We start from the raw sequence: 23710 nt of genomic DNA, 5'->3' as shown, positions 1-23710 counted from the left end.
GCTCCCAGCAGCCTCTGCGCGCTCGCGCCGGAAGAACGCCGCCCCGCGCCCCATGGCGTCCTGGGAAATGGAGTTTCTAAAAATTCCAAACGGAAGCGGCCGCGGTGCACCCTGGGAGGCGCCGTTCCGTTTTAGGGAGTTGAGCGAGGCGGGGCGGCGCAGTAGAGATATTAAACCTGTAGAGTCGCTCTTTAGTTTCCATGATTTAAAATTGAAATATATTTATACAGTACTTTTTCCATTACAAATCTTCATATTCCATTGAATGCACTCATATCAATCATCGACTTCCCTTGCCCTCCCTTCCGCGGTTCCGTATATTTATCCATTGTGACTGCATATTCTAATCGCTCCATAAGTTTTATTGTTGTCCTTCCTTAATCATACCTTCATATACAACTACTGAATCGGTTCCATCCCTGCTAACGTTTCAACCTGCAAACATTTCCCACTCTTTTTTAAATACGCCACTCTTCCTGATCTCTTATTCTATAACAACAACAACAACAACAACATTAATAAGTTTATCAACAACAACAATAACATTGATATTAATATCACTATTAATTTAAAATCAATTTTTTATTCTAATAATAATGATAATTAATAAATTCGTTGAATTTGCTAAATCTGCGTATTCCACCAATTTCACCCGCCGTTCCTCTTTGCTGGCATTATTCCCTCTCTCCCTTGCTCTCCATACCTGCGCTTTTGGGTGAAGCAGAGTCGCTGCACCTCAATTGGAATGCTCCTCTAGAATTTTTTCTCTACGGTGCTAGCGAAGGTCCCGCCGAGACGCCTTTCCGTTGCGGCGCCTGCAGCCCCGCAGCGCCCTCTGGAGGTCGGAGGTCGCACCGGAGGCGGCAAACTCCCCGCCGGGCTTTCTTCCCGCCGTTGGCGCCGGTTTCCCAGAAGGCCGCGCGGTGGCAGCGGCGGCGGTGGCCGTTGCTAGGCAGCGGGAAGCGGGATCGGGGGCCTAGTCGGGAGGATGAAGCAGAGGAAGGCCAAGGCGGTTGGCCCGGCCCGGCCGGGGTCCGGCCGCAAGAAGAAAGGTGAGGAGGGGTCTCGGGGGTGTGGGGGACCCCGTAAAAGTAACGGGGCGCGGCGAGGTGTCATTAGCGACCTAGCTCGAATTGGTGGGTGAGGCGGGCAGGGAAGGAAACGGCAACCCCACGCCCGGGCTCACCACATACCTTAAATTTATTATTATTATTATTATTGTTATTGTTATTATTATCACTACACTTATATTTATACACCGACAAACTTTTTATAAAAGAATAGGGATGGTTTATTGAATATTTACAGATAAATTGCAAACACATAAAAACATTGGTAGGATTATTGTAATAACCTGCAGTTTTATATATTTAAAGTAGATAAATAAATGAGCAAATTGAATGAATTTGGATATGCAGAAGATAATAAAAAATAAATTTAAGGAACCGCAGAAAGAGGGGGAACTTTGAAATGCTAAAATGCTTGTAAAATTAATGAAATGTATAAATTTGAAAAGTATAATTAAAAACTTTTTTAAAAAGCATTGGTAGAATTAAAGCATAGGAACTTGGTTGGCTTCCTGGGTTGTTGTTGTTTTATTTTTTTGGACTTTAGTCCCTCTATTTTTATTTCTCCAGGCGCTTGTGTTCCTACAATTTCATAGTGTGTTTGTTCCTGTAAGTTCAGAAACCCTGCTGGCTCTTGCTTTTCACCTGTGTTTCATTGCAATATTATTTGCGTATGTTTTTGAATCTATATTGTAAAATGCCTTGGTGGCTCTTGTAAACAAAAGGCAGGAGGGAGAGATAGATAGATGAGATGCAAATGGAAAGAGGGCGTAATTCTGACAAAAGAGGAGTGGCAAATGAAATTGATAGAATATGTAGAAATGGTGAACCCAATGAGCAGATTAAGAGGTGAAAAGTACCATATACAGTATATGAAAAAAGATATGTAGAATATTGGGGGGGGGGACTACTGTAAACATGTTAACGGTATTAGAACAAGTTAAGCAGTATTAAAAACCTTTTGATATAAAATTGAAATAGAACGAATAGGAGAGAAAATTAAAAATGTAGAGGGGGTAGAAGTTAATACAATGAACCATGGGCCTGGGGGTGTGGGGAGAAGGGAAGTTGATGTTTTGTTGTGATTTGGATGTTATTGTGTTACTATGTAATAATTGAAAGATGATAAATAAAGTTTATTTTTTAAAAAAATAAATGAAATAGCCTGGGTTGGATAAATAGTAATGCTGTGGTCTACCTCTTCTCTACAGACGTCAGTGATATCTCCCCCTCTACAAGTTTGCCTCCTCTTGTAGAAGGACAACTGCGCTGCTTTCTGAAGCTGACCATTAGCAAAATCTTATGGGTGGTTGCCAAGCCACCTGCTTCCTTCCTTATCCGGGTGAGGTGGTGGGGAGAAACCTCGGACGGTACAGCCTTTGTTCCCCGGGATACCTCTCAGGCCGAGCCAAAAAACCTCAAAACTACGACCCGCTACCCAGTTCGGTGTGGACCAAAACAGTTTGTCTCCTATCTGACAGGTACAGCTACTTCTTTGAAGTCTGAGTGTGTGGTTTGTTAGTTCAGGGTTGGACATGCTGCTAAAGCACAAATGGAAGGCAGTGGATGTGTTTTGCCCCTTCAAGTCACGTTCCAGGGAGTCAGCTTAGAATGAGATGTAACAAACAGTGAAATTATTCTGCATTGCTGGCAGATAAGGTTCACTCTCATAATCGGTGGACAACTTCTGCTTTTTTCAGAGCCTTACAAACGTTGCTAGCTGATGGTCCCTCAGTTTGATGCCTGCATTAGAAGGATTTTATGTATTACTTTTGGTGGGAGGGAGACCCCTTCCCATTGCCCCTTTCACTTTCTCCCCATTTCAGTTACAGGTGGGTAGCCGTGTTGGTCTGAGTCGAAGCAAAATAAAAAAATTCCTTCAGTAGCACCTTAAAGACCAACTAATTTTATATTTTCGCATGCACACGAAAGCTCATACCAAAATATAAACTTAGTTGGTCTTTAAGGTGCTACTGAAGGAATTTTTTTATTTTGCTTCCCCATTTCAGGTCCTTCCATCACCCCTTGTTCCGGCCCAGCCTGGGCCACCTCCATACCAGTTTCTTATTTCCATCATGGTAATTATCCAGCCATGGCTAAGAGATGGAGGTGAGGAACTGGTTTTCACATATAGGGTAGCTTGAATAGCTCAGCCACTTGTTTCTGCATTTTGAAGTAAAAGCACACGTTGTGCTGTTTCTTCACGTTTTGTTTATTGAGCTTGTTTATTTTTGTTTGTTTTGCCTCCTACAGATATGGGTGCTCTTATCCTGGAAGTAATGGCCAAACCAGATCACCTTCCAATTGGCCGGGTGCAAATCAATGGGCTGGCACAGCTCTCTCCAAGTCACCCAATCAGCGGGTTTTTCACCATTGTCTCACCAACATCTGAGAAGATGGGAGAGCTGCAGGTAACTCTCAAACCTTTCCCTATTTAATGGTCATCCCCTCCCTATGTCGGCCATGTGCTCATGGAAAACACAAGATAAAGCTACTAATGAATTTAATAATAATAATAATAATAGTAATAATAGTAATAATAATAATAATATGTGGAGCTATTTAAAAACTCGCTTTCTAAATGCTAACTACTACTGCTGAGCCTTTTCAAACATTTTCTTTCAGGTATCGCTTGCTCTGGAACCGCTGTCTGAAACCTATGACAGCAGCAGCTCCATCCCAAACACAGACGTCAGCTTCAGTGCTGGTTTGTCAGTCCAGGGGACCAAAGAAACGGCTGACTCTAACCCGTTCCTTGCACCCTCGCAGCTTCACAGGCCGGCTAGCACGAATATTGTTGGAAGAGAGTCCGTTAGCAGTAGTAGGGCCACCACACCAAGGTGTTTTTCTCTTGGTTTATTTTTTGTTTTCCATTATGATCTCAATGAATGTTTTAAGATGAAGAGACAGATAAATACATTTGAGCTGCACATTTGTCAGGCTGGAGGCTTTTGTTTCTGTTGCGAAACCTTTTAATAGGCTTTTGTTGTTTCATCACCTGTTGTTTGCTGCCCTGGGCTCCCTTGGGATGGCAGGGATGGGGAACATGTGGCATGGGACCCTTAAAACTCCCACCAGCCCACTGGCACAGCCAAATATCGGGGATGATGGGAACTGGAGTTCAGCAACATCCAGAAGGCTTCATGGGGTCATATCAACTGCCATTTTTCTTATAAGCTCCATTCACTTTCCCATAGCACATATTCAAGGGAAAAGGAGGCATCCAAGGTCCTCTGGCTGTTCTGGGTGTGGTACCCCATCAGGTGGGTTGGGGAGCTGTCTCCAGGGCATCTTTGGCTCTCGCAGATTCCATTGCCTCTGAACCTAGAAAGGGCAGGCCCTCAAGAGACCCAGGAAAGGGTGCTGGCCACTTCGTTTTGGTTTCATTTGTAAGCGGAGAGCAGCTGGAGTTCATCTTAGAGGGAAAGAGAGGCCATATTGTCTTCAGTGGGTTCCTTGTCCTATAATCTCATATTGATGGGGAGCTGGCAACCCACTGGTCTGGGAAAAGCACTTTCCACTCAAGATTGCACACCTCCCTTGAATAACGGTATGGGAGAAGCATGGTCTAGGTTTTCCAGTGCTGGCAAGGAACCAACATGATTGTGTTCTGCATTCTCATGTATCTGGGTTGAACAGGACTATCAGCTGCTAGTAAGTCTTATGCCTGCTTAAAGTACTTTTTAAAAAATGCTAATGGGCTGAACTCTGGCTTCCATTAAGCACCCTGGGAGCTCAGTATTCCTCAGGAAAGCTTATTTTACCAGATCAGAAGCTGCATACATAGATGTTTGTTATGCATGTCAAAGCAGATTGCTGTCATTACCCGTAAGCATTTCAGGGTGGGCGGGCGTGCCAGTCTCTTCCCAGTTCATGTGAAGCCATGACTTGAACATCCTGGGTTGCAAAACGGCTCATGAGCCTGTCTCTGTGTCCCCCAGTGATGATGACCTCTGTCAGGTGATGCCGAAGGAGACTGCACACCTGAATGGAACTCAGGAGAGCATATTGCCAAATGTCTCAGTGCCCAAGTAACTCTGCAGGCCAGAATGTCCCCTAGCCCTTCACTCTGCAGTGCTCTGAAGGCAAGGGAGTGTTTTCTGTCCCCAGTATTCAGCTCTCCCTGTCAGTAATACTGGTACTTTATATGCATGCCCAGAACAGCATATGGGGCATTTTGGAAAACCATCCTTGAGTTAAATTTTGTGATGGTGCTTGTGTTTCGGAACAGGGGCAAGGACCACTTGTACTTTCAAGAGAACTCTGAGAACTTAAAAGAAGGGTTTTTTCGACCTCAGCACCACCGCCTCCAAGGGCGCAATGATTCTGTCAATGCAAATGATCCCAAGCAACAAGGGTTGTTTTCCGGTGGCTCTGATCTTGAGGCTCAAGTGAGGTTGGCTAAGGAAAGTCCCAAACCTGCCCATGTCCTTTCTTGCAACAACCCACCAACAAAAGATCTCCTTTCAGGTATGTATATAAACAGTTGGGTTTCATCTATGATGTTATCGTTTTAAAACATTCTGCCACGTTGCACTTTCTCCTATAGGAGTGGTCAAGTAATGGCTCGCCCATAAGCCAGTATGTACAGTTGTTGTTTACATTTTTTAATAATAATAATAATAATAATAATAATAAACATTTCAATTAAATTTTCCAATTTAAATATCTAATCCATTTTCAAATTATGCAAATATCAGATAAAAAAATTAATCGAAATCCTCTGCCAAATTATACAAATTTATCGACTTTCCATGCTTCAGACTCAGAAGGCCTAGTCCTCTTATAGTCACTGCAGTTCTTTTCAATATAGTCCAGATCTTATTCCATAATCTATTATTATCTTTCTTCTTTTTTCAAGTCACTGAGTTCTTCTGGCAAGCAAGTTTAATCAAACCATATATGATTCTGTGTGCATTTTTGCCATAATTCTCTTTTGTAAATTTGGCACTGTCTCCTCACACGCTGGTATCTTGCCAAGTCCATCCAGAAATCCTTTTCACAGCTGGCAGCCACGATCTTCAAATAAATCAGATCTTAAAGCCTCTGTGATGATTTTCTCCAAGCCGCTACTAGAAGCAGCCTTTTCAGGGGAGGTTTTACCAGGTCACAACCGTATACACACATCTAATGTCATTATTTATGGCTCCCTCCCCCTTTGACTATTGTTGTAGCCGGCTCTGTCTCCAAGATGGCAGAAGCTGTTTTTGTAACTGCGTCATATCTCAGAAATTTCTTGACAAGTTTCCAACTGCTAATGAGCTTGCTTCTCTCTGATGTCCATAAATTTAGGGAGTCTTTAGCCACATTCCAGGCAAGTCCCAAATTACAAACTTTAATTATTTATATTTTCAATCCACACAGTCTATATATTTAAAAAACTATATTATCTCAATAAATTTCCAACATTCCGATCTCGCTTGCTTTATAAATGCTGTATACGGCTCTTCTGGAGGGAGGTTTATTAAGTAAATAATAAAGCACAATTATAGAGTTCTAGCCTCCCCCCCTCCACCCCACTCTGTCACATACCATTTCTTGCCCTGGTGAAGAACATTCCTCAGTTATCTTTTGTATTCTTAGTGGCTGTGCTTTGCAGAATAAATCTATTTCCTTGTCTGAAGCATGTCCAAAACTCATATCCAATTTCTCTCTTAAGTCATGGAGCCCGGTTCGCTCGTAGAATCAGCGTCCAGGAGATCCAGACTCCCACAGGGATTTCCATCCAGTGCCCCCAGCCCCTCCTTCCTTGCGAAGTCGAAGCTGGTGGTGGGCACCTGCGGATGAGACTGTGTCTTCCCGTACCCCCCGGGAAGATTTCGGGAGGCTGCGTACTCCCATTACAGCCTCGTTAATTACCCCGTGGGGGCTGGAGAGATGTTATTGTCAGCCATCTTCTATGGCGCCCGGGTGGAAGTCTCAGTTGTTGTTTTAAGTTCATTGTTCACTCCTGTGCTCTTTCCCCCAGCCCTTTTGGATAAAGGGAACAGACTCCGAAACGCTATGGTAGTGTCTGCAATGACATCAAATCCCGATCCCGATATACAGCTTTATGAACTTCAGCCCATAAAGCAGGACGTCTCCAAACTAGTTGAAAAGTGAGTTTGGGAGAGTATGTGGGAATGTTTGTGTCGTAGATATAATGGCATCCAGGATGCTTACTAAAACCAGAATGTATCAAATCACTTTTTCAGAGTAGCTTGGGACCAACAATTCTATAGACACAGACAAAATAGTTATGGTTCTATCTCTGACATCTGCTGGATTAGGAATATGCAAGTTGCCAACCCTATATCAGAAAAAAAACCATGAAGTGTGTACTTTTACATCTCATTCCAGAGATATATGATCTAACTTTGTATGTGTGTGTGTATAGTGTGTATACTAAATTGATGGAATCAGTGGATTGGTCCATCAGTCTGTAATCATCTTTACTCATTCGGTACCCTATTTCCCGAATTCTTACTCAAATGAGTGAAAATGGAAGCCTGTTGAACTACAGAGGGGCTCAGATTGTTTTTAGTGTTTTTTTTTGCTGCAGAACCGAAACGTAGCAAAACACTACAATCCTATATATGTCTGAAGTCCAATGGGATTTATTACAGGTTAAATGTATATGGGACTGCAGCCTATAGCAGTAAAAATTGTTAAAATTCCTGGTGCCTAAATGATGCTAATGTTGGCACCAAGCAAACCTCATTGGTTTTGGTCCTTTTATCCTTGCTAATATCATACACCCCCCGCCCCTTTCCTAGTTCAGCCTTCCCCAACCTGGTGCCCTTCAGCTAAATTGGACTACAACTTCCATCATTCCTGGCCATTCACTATGACTTTAGGGGCTGATGGGAGTTGTAGTCCAAAGCATCCTGAGCGTACCGTGCCCGGGAAGTGCCTAGTTCATCTTTATTGGCATATTTTCTTACCCAGGAATCTTAAAAACCTGCACCCTGGCCTCATATCTGCCGTTGAAGAGCCTCTTCAGCCACTGCCTGATGGCTCAGAATTTGATTTAGATGCTGAAAACAGAGCAATCCAGCTCTTGCTGGGCAGGTAAGATGTGGAAATGTGTGGGGACTCCTCCAGCAGCAAGGGTCATCCTGACTACAATAGATTCCGTCTAACACAGCTAGAGACTCAGTCACATTTGTGTTCTGCACATCACCTAGCAGAGTGGTGCTGGATAAAAATCAAAAAGCTAGGACAGTGGTGAATTCAACGTTACTGTGTGCATGCGCATGCCTGTGTACGCAGCTAGATGATACGCATATTTCCTTTATTTCCTTTCTTTTCCCACAGTTCTGGTTCTTCCCCTCTGCGCTTTTTGGATGGTACAGGCTCCCCCCTGGAATGTATCTCTCCTGGGAGTGAGGTGTACGACAGTGAGCTGAACGACCCCCACTATGACCAGAGCCTGCTGGAAAACCTGTTCTACACGGCTCGAGTAAGCGCCAGAGGCGTGTAGGTGGTTTGGGCATGTTATTGTGACTAAGCTTTCCATGAGCCAAGCCAGGATTACCACAGTCAGCTTACTGGCTAGAAAACATTATTTGTACATACTCTCTTATCCTGTGTTTGAAGGAAGGGGCATTTTGCTCAGTGGTAAAACCCAGGCTTTGCCTGTGCAAGATTCTAGATTCAAACCTCTGTCATCTCTAGTTAAAAGAGTCTCAACAGGGGCCGTGAAATACTTTTCTGCCTGAGATACTAGAAGGCTGTGGTCAGTCAGTACTGGGCTAGAATGAACCAGGCAACAATTCTGCAAATCAAAGTCTGCTTTGCTTATGTCAGCATTCCCTAACCTGGCACCCACCAGGTGTTTTAGACTACAACTCCCAGCAGCCGTAGGTATTGGAAGTAGGGTTGCCAGACTCAATAGAGGACAGGACCTCTGTGCCTTTAATTGCCCTGCTCTCTTTTGAGTCTGGAAACCTTAAAGAGAAACCAGCAGACCCTTTGTTTAATTTCCAAGCAAAGGGTCTGCTGGTTTCTCTTTGGAAGTTATAGTCTAAACCAGTGTTTCCCAACCTTGGGTCCCCAGCTGTTTTTGGACTACAACTCCCATCATCCCTAGCTAGCAAAACCAGTGGTCAGGGACGATGGGAATTGTAGTATGAAAACAGCTGGAGACCCAAGGTTGAGAAACACTGGTCTAAACATTTGGGGGGGGGGCAACAGATTGGGGAAGGCTGGCTTATGGTCTTCCTCTCTTCCTCTCCTTTCATTCTGTATTACCCTCTCTTGTGCTGGGCATCGTCCAAAAGACGAGAGCTGCAGAAAGACAAAAATGTTTGTTTTAGGTGTGCAAAAGACTTAAGTGAAGTTTAAAACACTAGCCCTATCCTAGGTCAATCAGATTTATGTGGTGTCCCCCCTCCCCAGAAGATTAGCACAGCTCGTCCACAGAGTGTTCTCCTGAGAAAATAATGTTGGGTACTCACCGTGAAGATTCTTTTAGTGTGAGGCATCTGTATCACACCCTTGGCAGCTAGAGGCATCCCACATAAAAAAAAAGCATTCATGTCGGAACGCATCAGATATGTCACACCTCTCATTTGTGCTGGGTCTTGCTGGAGGAGTGGATGAAGGCCGGAGATTCTGCCTCTGCCCCTTTCATTAACACTTTTCCAGGTGCTCCTCATATCTCTCTGTGTAGCTTGGCCACAAAATAGAATCATAGAGTTGGAAGAGACCACAAGGGCCACCCAGTCCAACCCCCTGCCAAGCAGGAAACACCATCAAAGCATTCCTGACAGATGGCTGTCAAGCCTCTGCTTAAAGACCAATTAGACCAATTAGAATTTGAGGAGAGATTAAAAAACTTGCCGTGTTTGGAAAAGGTTACCATCTTTAAAAAAAAAACAATTCTATGGTTCCTTTTATTAATCCAGCAACGTGCCTACTAAAACAGATCATGTATTTCAGCAACGGAGTTTGAATTTTATAATTACATTCTTTTTTTATTAACCATAAATATTTTTTATCTAATTTCCATTTTTGATAATACTGTAACACTGTATCACCTTTTCCAAAGTTTTAGCTCTGCCGAGCTTTTGACTTCCCTTCGTTCCATCACCTGGTTTTTATAAAAGGTTACTGTCACAGGGGTGTTGATGGGCTACTTCAGAGTAACGACGCCACACCGCTCTGCATTTTATCTTTTATTTGGTGCTGCGTATTTACAGTGCTAAGGGCAGTGCTATTTACAGAGACACATCTTAACCGCTTGAGTCAGAACCTCCGAATGGCGCTTGGCGCGTCTTTCTCCAACATAACAACTTGGGGAGACCCAGCCTCTTCCCCCGACGCTTCCTGCGCAATTCCGGAGTTGGGGGGATCGGTCTACCCCCCTTACTTTCCCCTTCCTGTCCCACCTGGGACGATGGCTCCGCTACCTTGCCTGAGCCTCGGACACCACTTCCTGCTTCCCCACTTGAGTCGGAACTCTCCCTGCTTTCCCCCGTGCTCGGGGATGGGCTGGACCTCAAGATGGGAGGGGCTTCGCGATATCCCTTGTCCCTCACAGTTACCATCTTTAATCTCGATATAAGGAGACCCTCCTTTTGGTAATTGAATCGTTAATTCCTGAGTGTTCTGTGACAGTTAAACGTTTTTTGCTTTTCTCAATCTTTTTTCCTTAGAAGTCCGACAGCAGCTTAAGTGACTTCCTCAGTGACGAGGAAGATGCTGTTGCTTCCGGAAAACTAAACAAGTCGCAGAACGGCAAGTGTAGGAGATCAAAAAAGGCTTCAGAGTCTAGCCCCTTGGGTCAGAAAGGGAGGACTCGAGAGACAAAACCCAGGTAAACCAGTTGCTGTGGTCTCCATTACACAGACATGAATTAAGCAGCTCAGAACTGTAATACCTTAAGGGCCGCTTCTCTCCATATGAGCCAACAAAGACTCTGTGATCACCATCCAAGGCCCTTCTTTGTGTGCCCCCTCCAAGGAAGGTCTGAAGAGCGGCAGCGCGAGAACAGGCCTTTTCTGCAGTGGCTCCCCATTTGTGAAATGCTTCGCCAGGGAGGCTTGCCTGGCACCATTGTTATACATCTTTAAGCACCAGGCAAAAACTTTGCTTTACAACCAGGCCATGGGCCTTTTAACCATCTGTGGCCTTTTTGAAGTGGGTGGGATGTTTTAAATGTATTTCTTTTTCCTTGTGGTTTTAATGCGCCTATGGGGTGGGGTAGAGGTTTCCAATCTTTTTGAGTCCACAGCTCATAGCTGCCAAGTACCCTGTATTCCCCGGGAAACCCCCGTTTTTCCTTACCATTTCCCGGCGGCCTCCCGTTTGATCTCCTCTCCCGTAAATCTCCCTTAAATCCGCTCCTGCCGGCAGCCATTTTTCTGGTGCCGGTTTGCCCATCTATGGGCACCAGAAAATGGCCGCCGCTGGCGCCGGAAATAGCTTCTACACATGCCCGATAGCCATCTTAGGGATGTCCACATGGCAGCGGCCATCTTGGAAGTGGCCGCACGGCCACCCCTAAGATGGCCGCCGCCATGCGGCTACCCCCAAGATGGGCCCCCGGACAACTTCCGGTGCCGCTGCTGCTGCTGATCCCGTATTTTTCTGCGGGAGACTTGGCAGGTATGCCACAGCTCCTTTGACCAACTGCATTCTTTCTGCGGCACCCCTGTGGAGCTCAGGAGCTCAGTTATGCCCCACCTGCCTGCCTGCAGAGCTGGCAGCCTCTCACCCCTTTTCAAACAACCTCCCTTGTGGAGTGTTCCCTCAGCTTCCTCTCCTCTCCCCTCTCCCACTCCCCGCCCCAAAGAGAGGTGCCTCCTCACACTGCCCCACAGGGGCCTGGGACTTGTCAGCCTGTTCCCAACAGCAAGGGCTGGCAGACTGACTGGCTGGGCTCCCTCACCCTCTTGCTTGCTTGCTGTGAGGTCTCCTCAGATCCTGTCAGCCAGCACACCCTGACCAGCGCCAGAGGCACCATTCGCTTGAAGCCAGGGCTGTTGCTGCAACAAACAGCCGTGCAAGCCTTTGGGAGACAGAGATGTGAGAGAGGGCATCCGCGGAGGGAGGGAAGGAAAGCGGGACAAAGGCCAGGGTTGTATGCTGTACCCCTGACCATCATTCAAGGCACCCCAGGTGCCACGGCACACTGGTTGAAAACTACTGGGGTGGAAAATTGTCCGCCTCCTTGGTTGGTTTTAAGTCCCTTTGGGTTGCCCTGGGCAAGAAAAATCACTAACAAATTTAATAAATAATAATAATAATGACATCACAACTCCTGATTTCCTCGGAACATCAATTCAGTTCAGGTGTTTTTCCCTGCACAGAATTGGTGCATTTGTATCAAATGTGTGAGTATACAAATTCATGGAGGATCAGACTATTAGTGGCTGCTCACAACAATGGCTAGGTACTATCTCCACTGTTGGAGACAGTACACAATTGAATGCCAGTTGCTGGAAATCACAGCCTCATAGGGTGCTATTGCACTCGGGTACTGCTTGCATGCCTCTTGTGAGTTGGCCACTTTGAAAACAGAGTGCTGGGCTAGTTAGGTGCCACTGGCCTGATCCAGCAGGCTCCTTTTATGTTCTTATGTGCAAGAGATGTAATAGAACAACTCCTTGGAGCACCTTTCTCTTTCCTTTTTATGAGGAAGGTTATCTTAGCCTGCTCGTTTGCGTTCCTCTTCTCAGCCATTCTCCTGCTGGGCCGCTTCCTCTTCATGAGGCTTCCATGGAATCCACAGAGGAAACACGAGCTGTCAATTTGAATCTGGACAGACTGGCAGTGCTGGGCCGGGTCCGATTAGCTAGAGCAGTCGTGGAGAGCCTAAAGGTGCCCCCTGAAAACATCACTCCAGGCAAAAAACGATCAACCGGAAAGCCGCCCAGGCCAGCGTTGGCCAAAAAGAGGTAATAATTCTTCCTTCTCACTTAGGGGTGAGGCATTTAAGCTCATCGCCTTGCTCCAATCTCAGCAGGAATCATTAGAATCGTTCATGTTATCACAAGAGCAAAGATTTGGGGATGATGTAAAATCCCTGTTGATACCAAGTCAAATCCGTTGGCCCATTTAGTTCTGTGCTGCCTCCACTAACTGGCAAATGGCTCTCCAAGATTTCAGATAGCGCGTTTCCCTGTATTTCCTGGGGATCCCAGGGGTTGAATCCAGGACTTCCTGCGTGCAAAGCTGGCACTCTCCCGCTGAGCTTGAGCTCAGTGGCTTGTGTTGATTCCCTTTCCACTTTGGCCAATTATATTTAAAGCAGTTGATTGATTCACCCAATGCGCTTTCTGTTTCTCCCATTCACAGGACATTCTTTGTCGAGTTTCACTTTCCAGTGGGAGCTTCAAAGATTGGAGCAGGGCAGGCTGCCATAACTACAGAAATAGTTCGGATAGCATCAAGTAAAATCTCAGGGGAAGGTAAGCCTTGCCTGGAGGAAAGGGGCCTTTTCTCCCATGGATGGGGCAGCTGATTGCATAGTGCCGTGCCCAACACCACTTTCTGGCCCTGTCCCATAGTCTGTCCTTTTAGGTGTTGCATCCATTTTGTCCTATGCCACACTGCACCTGGCACTTCCTCAAAATTCCAAATGTGCCCATTGACCCCAAAAGGCTGGCAGCCCCTGCTATAGGTGGAGAAAGGTGGTGGGAATTGATCTTTCTGATAAGGAAAAGCAAGCTGATCAGCTCCCCCCCCCAAAAAAACACACAACAACAACAACAACCAGAGGCAAAGGACTTTATAAGATAACTAGAAAATGAAGAGTGGCAGTCTAGTTAACTGGAATAGGATTTAGTTACTAGTAAAGAAAGGGGCCCCCTTCATGGATCACTGCCTTGTCGTGCGAAGGGGCTTGAATAACTCCAAGGAGCTATGCCGTGCAGGGCCACCCAAGACGGACAGGTCACAGCCGAGAGTTTAGACTAAATGTGATACCTGGAGAAGGAACTGGCAAACCACTCCAGTATTTTGCCAAGAAAACTCCATGGACATAAAAAAGGAGAAGCTTTGAGAAGAAAGTGAGAGTTTCCAAGGCATGCTCTGGTTCATGGGGGTCACAGGGAGTCGAACACGACTAAGATGACTAAACAAAAAAGGGGGGGGGAGTGAAAGAACCTTTAGATAGTTAAGAAAAAAATATTTATTAATAAGGTTAATAAAAATGGATTTTAAATGCTGGGAGACAGCCTCATAGACTTCCTTTGGAGTATATATGTATAGGATCACACTGTAAATGCAAAAAGCCTAAATATTCTGCCAGAGGCAGTTAAATAGTTCTGTTCTTCTTTGTGCCTTTTCCCTCACAAGCCTCTGGAGACCTTTCTTCTGCCATATCCTTGAAATTTTGACTGAACATCTTTTTCTTCCCTCTTCCACCCCATCGGGCATCCAATCCCTGTCAATTTACCTTTCCAGTGGTGAAGTTTCAACAGCGGTACGTGTTCCCCGTTCACTTCAGTGGCGCAATGATAACCCACTGGTGGAACTCGGACCTTGAGTTTAACATCTACTCAAAACAAGGCACACAAAGAAAGGTATTCATTATTGTTTTTCTGGATGAAGCAGATTATCTAGACCCATTTCAACCTATCTTTAAGCCCTGCTTATGGGACTGCTGCATATTAAGATCTGCAGCTAAGGCTTCACTTTGTCCCACCAATGTTGGATGTCTGTGTGGCAGGAACCAACAAGGTGACCTTTTCACGAGCTCCACTGAGACTTTGCAACCCCTCCTTTGAGAGGTATAGCTTGGCATTCCACTGGTGGAGGAGGCCAAAAATGCTGCTGCTTCAGTTGGCTTTCAGCCTATTAATTGGGTTTAAATGGATATTTTAAACCATGTCTGCTTATAGTCAGAACCAGTCTGACACCGGTGTTACCCTCCCCTAAGGTTTTATCCTACAGATATTTAAATGAGGTTCCACTTGTAGATTCCTAATTTTAAAATTGAATTTTAACATTGTATTTAATCTGTATTTTAATTGAATTGTTTCTTTTATGCTTGTTTTTGATATTTTTGTTGTTAGCCGCCCTGAGCCTGGTCTTGACTGGGAAGGGCGGGGTATAAATAAAGTTGTTGTTGTTGTTGTTATATATACCCTTTTTAGACCTGTTTAACTTGTGTGTAATTTCTGATAAATTTTTAAATAAGTTTTGTTTCGTAATTTAATTTTTTTGTTTTACTGTTAGCCACTTAGAGCACTATTTTGTCAGAAAGTCAGGATTTTAATGTTCTTAATGCTGTATTGGCCTGAATATAAGCCTCACTTTCCCCCCAAATTGAGACCGTGAAAAGTGCGGTTTATATTTGCGACCTTACAGTATGCAGCCAGGAGCGCTGGGAAAACAGCACTAGGAGTGTGGCAAAGTGGCGCCCGCCTCGTGCATAGTCCCCCAAACTCTCCCCCAAGGCTGGTAAGCAAGATAGCAAGGAAGGGGAAAGGCCGCCGGCAACACAGCACAGCTCCCCCCTGCCCCCAAGTATGCAGCCAGGAGTAGCGAGGAATGGAGCAGCTTATATTCGGGTATTTTTTCTTTTTCCCCCCTCCAATTTTAGATGTCTGGCTTATATTTAGGTGCGGCTTATATTCGGGCCAATACGGGACATATTTTTTCTTATTGATTACTTTTCCTTGAAGACCTTAGCAGAACCCCCAGCCCCCAAACCCTACCAGAGGCTTTACGACCATGAGCACAATACAGTATAGATCAGGGGTCACCAAACTAAGGCCCGGAGGGCTGGATGCGGCCCAATCGCCTTCTAAATCCGGCCCGCGCACGGTCCGGGAATCGGCGTGTTTTTACATCAGTTGAATGTGTCCTTTTATTTTAAATGCATCTCTGGGTTATTTGTGGGGCATAGGAATTCGTTCATTTTTCTCCTTCAAAATATAGTCCGGCCCCCCACAAGGCCTGAGGGACCGTGGACCGGCCCCCTGCTAAAAAGGTTTGCTGACCCCTGGTATAGATTGAAAAGTGAAATGCACAATATTAACCCCTCCTTCCCCATTGTGTTCTCCTGTCTTCAGCCACTGTTGATAGGCTCAGCCGTTTTCCCGCTGCGAGACATAATTCAGTCTGAGCAGCTAACCGTCAGCCGTGAACTGCCTGTGAAAGAAGACGGAGGTCCAGCCCAGCTGGGGCCTTTAAAGGTATACATAACCTGCTTCTATACCGTTCTACACACAGGTAGCTTGTCTTAAGGCAACACTTAGGTCTCATACGCTCTCATTCCTAAAATTTGCCAACATCGTTGAACTATTTGGAACTGGTATTGTTGTTGTTGGGTGTTAATCAGGATATATTCTATGCCAAGGATTTGCCTTGGCTTTGGCGCTTTAGTTAGCACTGGGTGAGCCCTTGCCCTGTAGCCTTTGGGAATTGGTTATTTTTTTACTGCGAAATCTTATCGGTAGCTTCCTTTTCTCTGCTCCTCTCAGTTTCATGACGAATACAGTGGTACCTCTGGTTGCGGACGGGATCCATTCTGGAGGTCCGGTCGGATCCCGAGGTTTCTACAACCTGAGGACCGCTTCTGCGCATGGCGAAACCCAGTAAAATACTTTGGGTTTGCCGCGTGCGCATCCTGAAGTTTACGTAACCAGAGGGAGGAGGTATGGAGGTACGCCTGTACGGCCTGAATCTGTGAGGGCGTGAATCGCCCACAGATTTGTTGCCAAAGGAGACTAAAGAATCGGCTTGTGTCATTGCCTCTTGCTTTGGCCATGGAATTTTTTTCTGGGAGGCTGCTTTCCACGTTGGAGCTCATTCAGGTCAGGTGTCAGGTTTACAGCAGGGAAGAGAGGGACCCCAGCTCATTCCGAAACAAAGGCCTTCTATATCTAGAGTAAAACAGTCACCCAATGGTGGGAATGTGTATTGAGTAGCTGTGCTGGGTGCTGTGCAGTTTTTTAGGGCCGCCGCCATTCCTGACCCTTTGCTTTCCAGGCCTGTTGAAGATGATCTTTGTTCTTTTTCTTATTTACAACTGTGAGGTCTGTTGCCTGCTAATCATGCAGATGGGGTTGGAGATGAAAGTGGGGATCGGATGGATGTCACCAAGGTGCTGGCGGTTCTCTAGGGCAGTGGGAAACAGAATGATTCCCTTGGGGGCAAGCAGATTGGGGGGTTGTTTCTCAGAATGTCTGCTGCAGAAGCTTTCCCTATTGCAGAGGATTCTGTGCCATCTGTCAAGGTCCGCACTGGCAAGGGCTGCCTGGACTCTCCCTGTACCTCTTCAAAGTGGATGGTGGAACCCAGAACAAACTCTCATTTGGCTGCACAAGGGAATGGAAGATGGGTAGGAATGGTCACAGTGTCTTTCAAGGAAGCTTGTCTCTGCTGTTACTGATTGTCTGGGTGGCCAGTGGGGAGGGGTGTCACCACACCCCAGTCCTCCCATCAGCAGTGTTGCAATGCTTACTAAGAAGGGCAAGGTGTCAGGTAGGTCAGTGCAGTGCAAGCGCGGTCGCAAGAAGGACAGATTAGCTCTGCTGCTGCACATTTGCACTGTGCCAGCCTCCCCACTGCTTTGACCCTCTCCCTCCCGGGAAGTGCAATGTTGGCACCGACTGGTTCCCCTTCCTGTTGGCACTAGTTCCCCTTCCTGTTGTGCACGCACACACACACACACAAACACACACACTGATTTTGCTATTGAGGAAGAAGCCCTACAAAGCTTCCAAGGGACATCATGGTTCACAGAAACAGAGTTTGAAAAGCACAGCTGCAGAAGGTTGTGCTCTCAACAGACAGCAGGTAACGTGTTATTTCTAACTTTCTTGTGGCAGGTATCATTGGAACTTGCAGCTGATAATAAAGATTTCTCCAGCACTAGTGCCAAGGCAGCGAATGGGGCGCCACAAGCTCCAGTTCATGCCATCAGGAGTCCCGGAGTCAAGTTTCAAGAAGTTGGCAGGAGCACCACTCCTGCTGGAAGCCCCCCAGTCTTGAAGCAAAGTAATTGCCAGCTCCCAAAGAGGAACCAAGAGTCTTCACCTGCAGTATCAGAAAGGGCCAATGTTGGCGTGAGTCAGCTACCAGTCCCCATGCCCGTCTCCCGTAACCTCCTGAACCAGCTGTGTGCATCAGAAGAAGAAGGTTTGCTATTGCACGTACTCTTGATGGTCCCAGAAGGGGAGGTCTTTGTTCCCAAAGATGCTGTATTTCATGGCTCTTGTAACGTGTATCTAAACTGCAAGCTCTTCAGCACAGAAGAAGCCACAAGGTCTTCGGTGATATGGGGGACCACACAACCTATCTTCCAGTTTTCTCAGGCAAGCTTCAGTTTTTTCATGTACGCAGTAATCCTGGTAACATTAGTGCCTCCTTAGTGTTTAACGTCAATTCCTTAAACATGTGAGGTCAGAGAACAAAATACAGGCCCAAACCTTTGTATTATGTGCCCACTGCTTTACAGCAAGAGGGCCAGTTTATGTATTCTAAGGTGTTAGGTAGTTGTCAGACTGGCCAGGAGGCAGAATGTGTTTTGCTGCCCTTCATAGTTGGCTTGGCCCCATAATTAAAGTCCCCCGGTGCATAGCAGCAAAGAACATCTCAGTCATGAGTTCTGGGCACCAGAGGTTAAGAAAGATATTGAGAAGCTGAAATGTGTGCAGAGGAAGGCAGCCAGGATGATAAAGTGTCTGGAAAACAAATCTTATGAGGATGTTGGGGATGTTTAGCCTGGAGAAGAAAAGACTGGGGGGGGGGGTATGAAGGGCTGTCATTTGGAAGATGGAGCAAGCTTGTTCAGTTAAGATTAGAATTACAAGAAATGAGATCCTGACATTAGGAAGAACTTTCTGACAGCAAGAGCTGTTTGAAAGTGGATGAGTCTCTTGCGGAAGGCGGTGGACTCCCCTTCCTTTGAGCTTCTCAAGCAGAGGTTGGATGGCCATCTCTCGAGGATTCTCCAGCTGCGATTTCTGCATTGCAGGGGTTGGACTGTGAGCATCGGGTTCCCTGCCCACTTTCATCTTTTATGGGGCAGCCCAGAACATCACTAAACAAAACTAACTTTTTAAACTCGCTTTCTTTTCCTCGCAATCAAAACTTATCAGCAAACATTTTACCTGCAACTTAATCAAACCTGGGTAAGCTTGCAAGGGGACTTAATTTTTTTAAAAAAAATATTTCTATATTTGCAAAGGCTGAAATGAAGGGCTGTGTGTGTGTGTGTGGGCCTCCGTCTCTGATCAAAGAGTCTGATCAAATCTCTAGGTAACTCCTATTTCACTGACATCAAAACATCTGGAGAGGCTGAAGAACAATGTGATGGTCATAGAAGCCTGGAACAAGGTGTGCATTCCAGGAGGAGACGCCCTGCTAGGACTGGTGAAGCTTCCACTGCATCAGTTCTACGTTTCATTCAAGTAAAAACTCATTCTTCATTTTTAAAAATTTTTTTATTTTACTGTGTTGCGGCATATTTACTCAATTTTCTCCTTTCAGTGCTCAAGGAACACTGATAATGCCCCACCACCACCACCAAGTAAGATTAGAAAACAAAAAAAATGACTTCCAGGCAGTCATTTTTAATTTCCATCCCTATCTTGGTGGCTCAAACTTGAGCTACATATGATATATTGGTGTGAGTTCATCCTGAAGTAAGCTAAGGGGCAATATACTGCCCCAAACATCCACCACCCAGTTTGATACGATAATCTTTATTGTCATTGTCCAATGCAGAACAACAAAATTGAACATCTACATCAAACTTACAACAACCATCAGCCTACTATCCAAAAAATAAATATGTGACTCGCTACCCATCCCTCCTATACATAAATAACCCCCTAAAAACTCTAATGCCCCTCCTGATTTACCCCTAAAACTCTGATGCCCCATAACTAAATACAGACCCTCCCTCACAGACTTCCTTTCGCTGCATTCACAACCAAAATCGCTATTGGATAGAAGCTATTTCTCAGGCAGCTAGTCCTGGTCTTTATGACCCTACACCTCCTTCCAGAAGGCAGAAGCTGAAAGAGATCATTTCCAGGGTGCACACTATCCAGCACAATATCTGTAGCTTTCTTAATAGCACCTGGAGGCATATATTTGATCCAAAGTGGGAAGAGCGCACCCGGTTATCCTCTCTGCAGTCTTTACGACCCTGGACAGCGCTGTTCTTTCCCCAACCGTGCAAATCCCAAGCCACACACAGAGACCATAGGTTAATACACTTTCTACAGTACAGTGGTAAAATGCCCTCAACAGGTCCTTTGAAAGATTGTTTTTCCGGAGGATTCATTTGTTTCTTTCATTTCTTATATATATATATAATCTAAACAAAAACAGAAAGAGAAAAGGGTCTTCTCTCAAAACTAGTTGTTAACCCTTGTCTCACACAGAAAGCCATGGACCCCCTTGGCCCTCACTGGGAGCTTTCCTTTCTTCTCCCATTCTCTCACCCTGGAAGGCCTTCCCTTCCCTGCCTCTCACTCACAGGGTCCTGCCACCTGCCACCTTGATGCGCATGTAATCCTTGGACTCCCGTTTCTTGCATATCTCACCCACCTTTCACCTTGAGGTTCCAGGGTGTGAGACACATAAACTGAAAACACAATCGCAGAAAGATTGAGTGGGAATTTGAGCCAAGGTTTCTCCTGTCTATCCAGGCAGGGGATGGGGGGCTGAGAGAGTCTGGGGCTCAAATGTGACCCTGCATTCCTCCTAGCCCCTTGGCACACACTCAGGAAGGCCATTGCTCCATGCCCTCCTCAAGTGCTTTCTTGACTGGCTTGGCTGCCCTTGAACTGTCATTCCATTTGCTTTGACAAATGATGGAGAGAATTTCAGCAGTGAGTAAAATTCCTCTGGCTGGAATGTGCCCTACCATACAAAAACAAGTCACAACTTCCTCCACCCACTTTTGCCTCTCGTCTCTCCTGTATGACATGCAGCCACCCTGGAAAGGTTGCCCATGGGAAAATACAACCCTAAAGCTGCAAAAGGTCCCCCTGCCCCCCCCCCGGACTTATGCTCCCCCCCAGGTATCCAGCAGAATTCAGATGAGTGATGAGGCCTTGAAGGCTCACAGATCAGAGTAAGTATGTAGGTTGCTTAAGCAGATTGTCTAGGAACTGCAGCATGAACTACAGAATATAATCTCACCTGTCAAATTCATAGAAGCCCAGCTTTCCTGCATTTTAAAATGCCTAGCCTCCATGAAAACGTTGGGAAATTGGACTCTTCTGTATGTTTTAGTTAGTTAATTCACCACTTCATGCATCAACAGGAATCGCTACGTGGTTTACATAGCATGACTGTCTCCTCCCTCCCTTCCCAGGGACCCCAAGATTTCCAGCCTGCTGCTTCAGGCTCAGTATCCGGTGCTGGCTGTAGATGGCTCCATGCCCGTGGTTGACGTCTTCACCGGCAGCAAAAAGGGGAGCCTGAAGGTCATTCTGGCCATGGGCTCTGCGGAGCAGATCGCGGCCCTGCAGAGGCTCAAGAACGAGGAAGGAATGGCACCTCCTGTGGCAATGCGCCCTCCACATTCTCTGGACTCCCTTGCCATGCCTCTTCCAAAGGTATTTCCATCAAATGTATCCTTGTGTTTGCTGAGGCTGCCCAAAAACTAGCACTTTTTTCGCCTAGGGCACGCATAGGCAAACTCAGCCCTCCAAATGTTTTGGGACTACAACTCCCATCATCCCTGACCACTGGCGCTGTTAGCTAGGGATGATGGGAGTTGTAATTCCAAAACATCTGGAGGGCCGAGTTTGCCTATGCCTGGCCTAGAGACCCACCAGAGACCGCACCTGGCTGGGTCTCCAAGAGCTTTGTGCTTGGGGTGGTGATGATGGGGAAGGAGTGTAGAACATTTAAAGTGTGTGTGTCTGTGTTGTGTTTATACGTCATTTACGGTCTTACAGGTGTGGCAAAACTGCAGTATACCTGTGAGATCACTATACCCAACCACTTCAGTTTGCAGAACTGGCGCTGTTGCAAGTGCCACACAAAACCACTCCGCATTCTCTGGAACTATTTGCCTCTGGACATAAGTCAGGTGCCTGCCTATCTTTGGCACGTTGTGAAAACCTTTTTGTTCAGACAATCCTACCCAGGTGTTTAGAAAACCAAAGTGAGCTTTAATGGTTTGAAATATTGTTGTTTGTTCTTTTCATTACCTTCTTTTCGTAAGCCGCTTTGAGGTTTTGTTTTGCTTTCAGAGTCAGCTGGTGTATAATTTTTATGAAATAATTAATGATGGTGGGTTATTACCCCAACCCTAAGCAGCAAGTTGCCATCTGATTGGATTTTATTCTGATCCAGATCTGATTTTAGGATGTATTTTAATTGATTGCCTTATTTTATGTTAATGTGTTATACATTTGATGTTAGCCGCTCTGAGCCCGGTTTTGGCCGGGAAGGGCGGGGTATAAATTATTATTATTGTTGTTGTTATTATTACCTGCCCAGAACATGCTGAGGCTGGGCGTTTGTTCACTGGAGACGGGGTTTCTCTCCCCACAGGGATTCCCCTCTTTCACAGGGATTCCATTTTGTCTATTATTTAGCAGTCAGGCAGAGAAAAGGAAGGGATGCTGGAGCACGTTTTTGAGATCCACATTGAGAGCGTCAAAGGGCTCACTCCCCTCCAGTCCACGGTCTGGGGAGAGGCTGACTGTTACGTGCAGTACCACTTTCCCGTTCAGGAGTCAGACTCCGACGTACTGCGTGGGACAGAGTTCTGTGAGAACGGTAAGTGCGGTTTGCCCATCAGGATATTCTGGGTGCTCTTCTGAACTGGCTAGAGTGCCATGGTGATGGACAAATATGTATTCAAGCTTCCAAAATGAAACAAGGGCTCTCATCTATAATAGGACCAGCAGTGGCTCGCTTGCCAGGGCTTTGCTCTCACTGACGGCAACTGGTTTTACACTCAGGGCACCTGCCTCCTCTCCTGTTTGGAAGGATAAAAAGAGAGGACAGGATTGGAGCATCGAACCTCTTTCCTGGTTAGCTTGCTCATGAGAATGTTGCCAGAAAACTGAGTTATCGCCTGGTGGCCTAGGACTAGCACCTGCCTCCCCAGGGTGCAGAGCTCCCACATCCGATATACTGTACGTGTCGCTGCTCTACCCCTTCAGCTGAATGTAGAAAGTAAGTGGCCAAGAGACAGGAAGTGACAGCTGCAAGCATCCCAAACTGCCGAACGTCATTGTCAGCCCAAGTCAACGTGCTGGATGAACGAGGGCCCACAAACATGCCTGACTGAGCTTAGAAACAAGCTAGGACCCAATATGAATGCCCAAAGACAGGTCTAATGTGAATGGCGGCCATCGGAGCAGCCTTAGGTCCTCTTGGCTCGTGAGTGGGCTTGTGTCAGGGTTGGGTGGCACGTGGGTCCTTGTCCCTTGCATCACAGGTTTGCCTTACCTCCTCAGGCCTTGTGCTAAAGCCTTTCCGCTCGGCAGTCACCTTGTGCGTCCCTGACCCCAACTTTGGCGATGAGCGTCATCACTCCTTGATGGTCCCTGCTGACGTCCCTGTCCAAAGGCTGCTGCTCAGCTCTTTCTCTGCCCAGGGCATAGGAGGAGGAGCAGGGATCCAGTTTGAAATCTGGTGCAGGTATTTCTTCTGGTGTCCCTCGTCATCCCTACATAAACCCCTACATAAATGCCCCCTGCTTAGCAGCACTCGCAGCCAAGGCAAAC

At 46.1% G+C, this 23710-nt stretch overlaps 1 protein-coding gene across 3 annotated transcripts in view; it reads left to right on the top strand.

Annotated features, from left to right (window-relative positions):
- Positions 1-909: 909 nt before the first annotated feature.
- C2CD3 (C2 domain containing 3 centriole elongation regulator) overlaps positions 910-23710 on the top strand; it is a 60768-nt gene continuing 37967 nt past the window's right edge. For 2 of the 3 annotated variants that reach the window (XM_035115747.2, XM_060274028.1), the window contains exons 1-18: positions 910-1052; positions 2279-2548; positions 3321-3478; positions 3693-3907; positions 5299-5537; positions 7036-7165; positions 7995-8117; positions 8364-8508; positions 10706-10866; positions 12731-12949; positions 13350-13462; positions 14460-14578; positions 16073-16195; positions 17834-18319; positions 19266-19417; positions 21337-21580; positions 22571-22754; positions 23441-23624. In XM_035115747.2, the coding sequence (XP_034971638.2) occupies positions 989-1052; positions 2279-2548; positions 3321-3478; positions 3693-3907; positions 5299-5537; positions 7036-7165; positions 7995-8117; positions 8364-8508; positions 10706-10866; positions 12731-12949; positions 13350-13462; positions 14460-14578; positions 16073-16195; positions 17834-18319; positions 19266-19417; positions 21337-21580; positions 22571-22754; positions 23441-23624 (3329 nt within the window). In that variant the 5' untranslated portion in view covers positions 910-988. The remainder of the gene's footprint in view (positions 1053-2278; positions 2549-3320; positions 3479-3692; positions 3908-5298; positions 5538-7035; positions 7166-7994; positions 8118-8363; positions 8509-10705; positions 10867-12730; positions 12950-13349; positions 13463-14459; positions 14579-16072; positions 16196-17833; positions 18320-19265; positions 19418-21336; positions 21581-22570; positions 22755-23440; positions 23625-23710) is intronic. The other variant, XM_060274029.1, reaches the window with a different exon arrangement.

The sequence above is a fragment of the Zootoca vivipara genome, chromosome 4 (assembly GCF_963506605.1).
Source record: "Zootoca vivipara chromosome 4, rZooViv1.1, whole genome shotgun sequence".
In the NCBI taxonomy this organism is placed as follows: Eukaryota; Metazoa; Chordata; class Lepidosauria; order Squamata; family Lacertidae; genus Zootoca; species Zootoca vivipara.
This window is presented reverse-complemented; position numbering and strand designations above follow the sequence as displayed.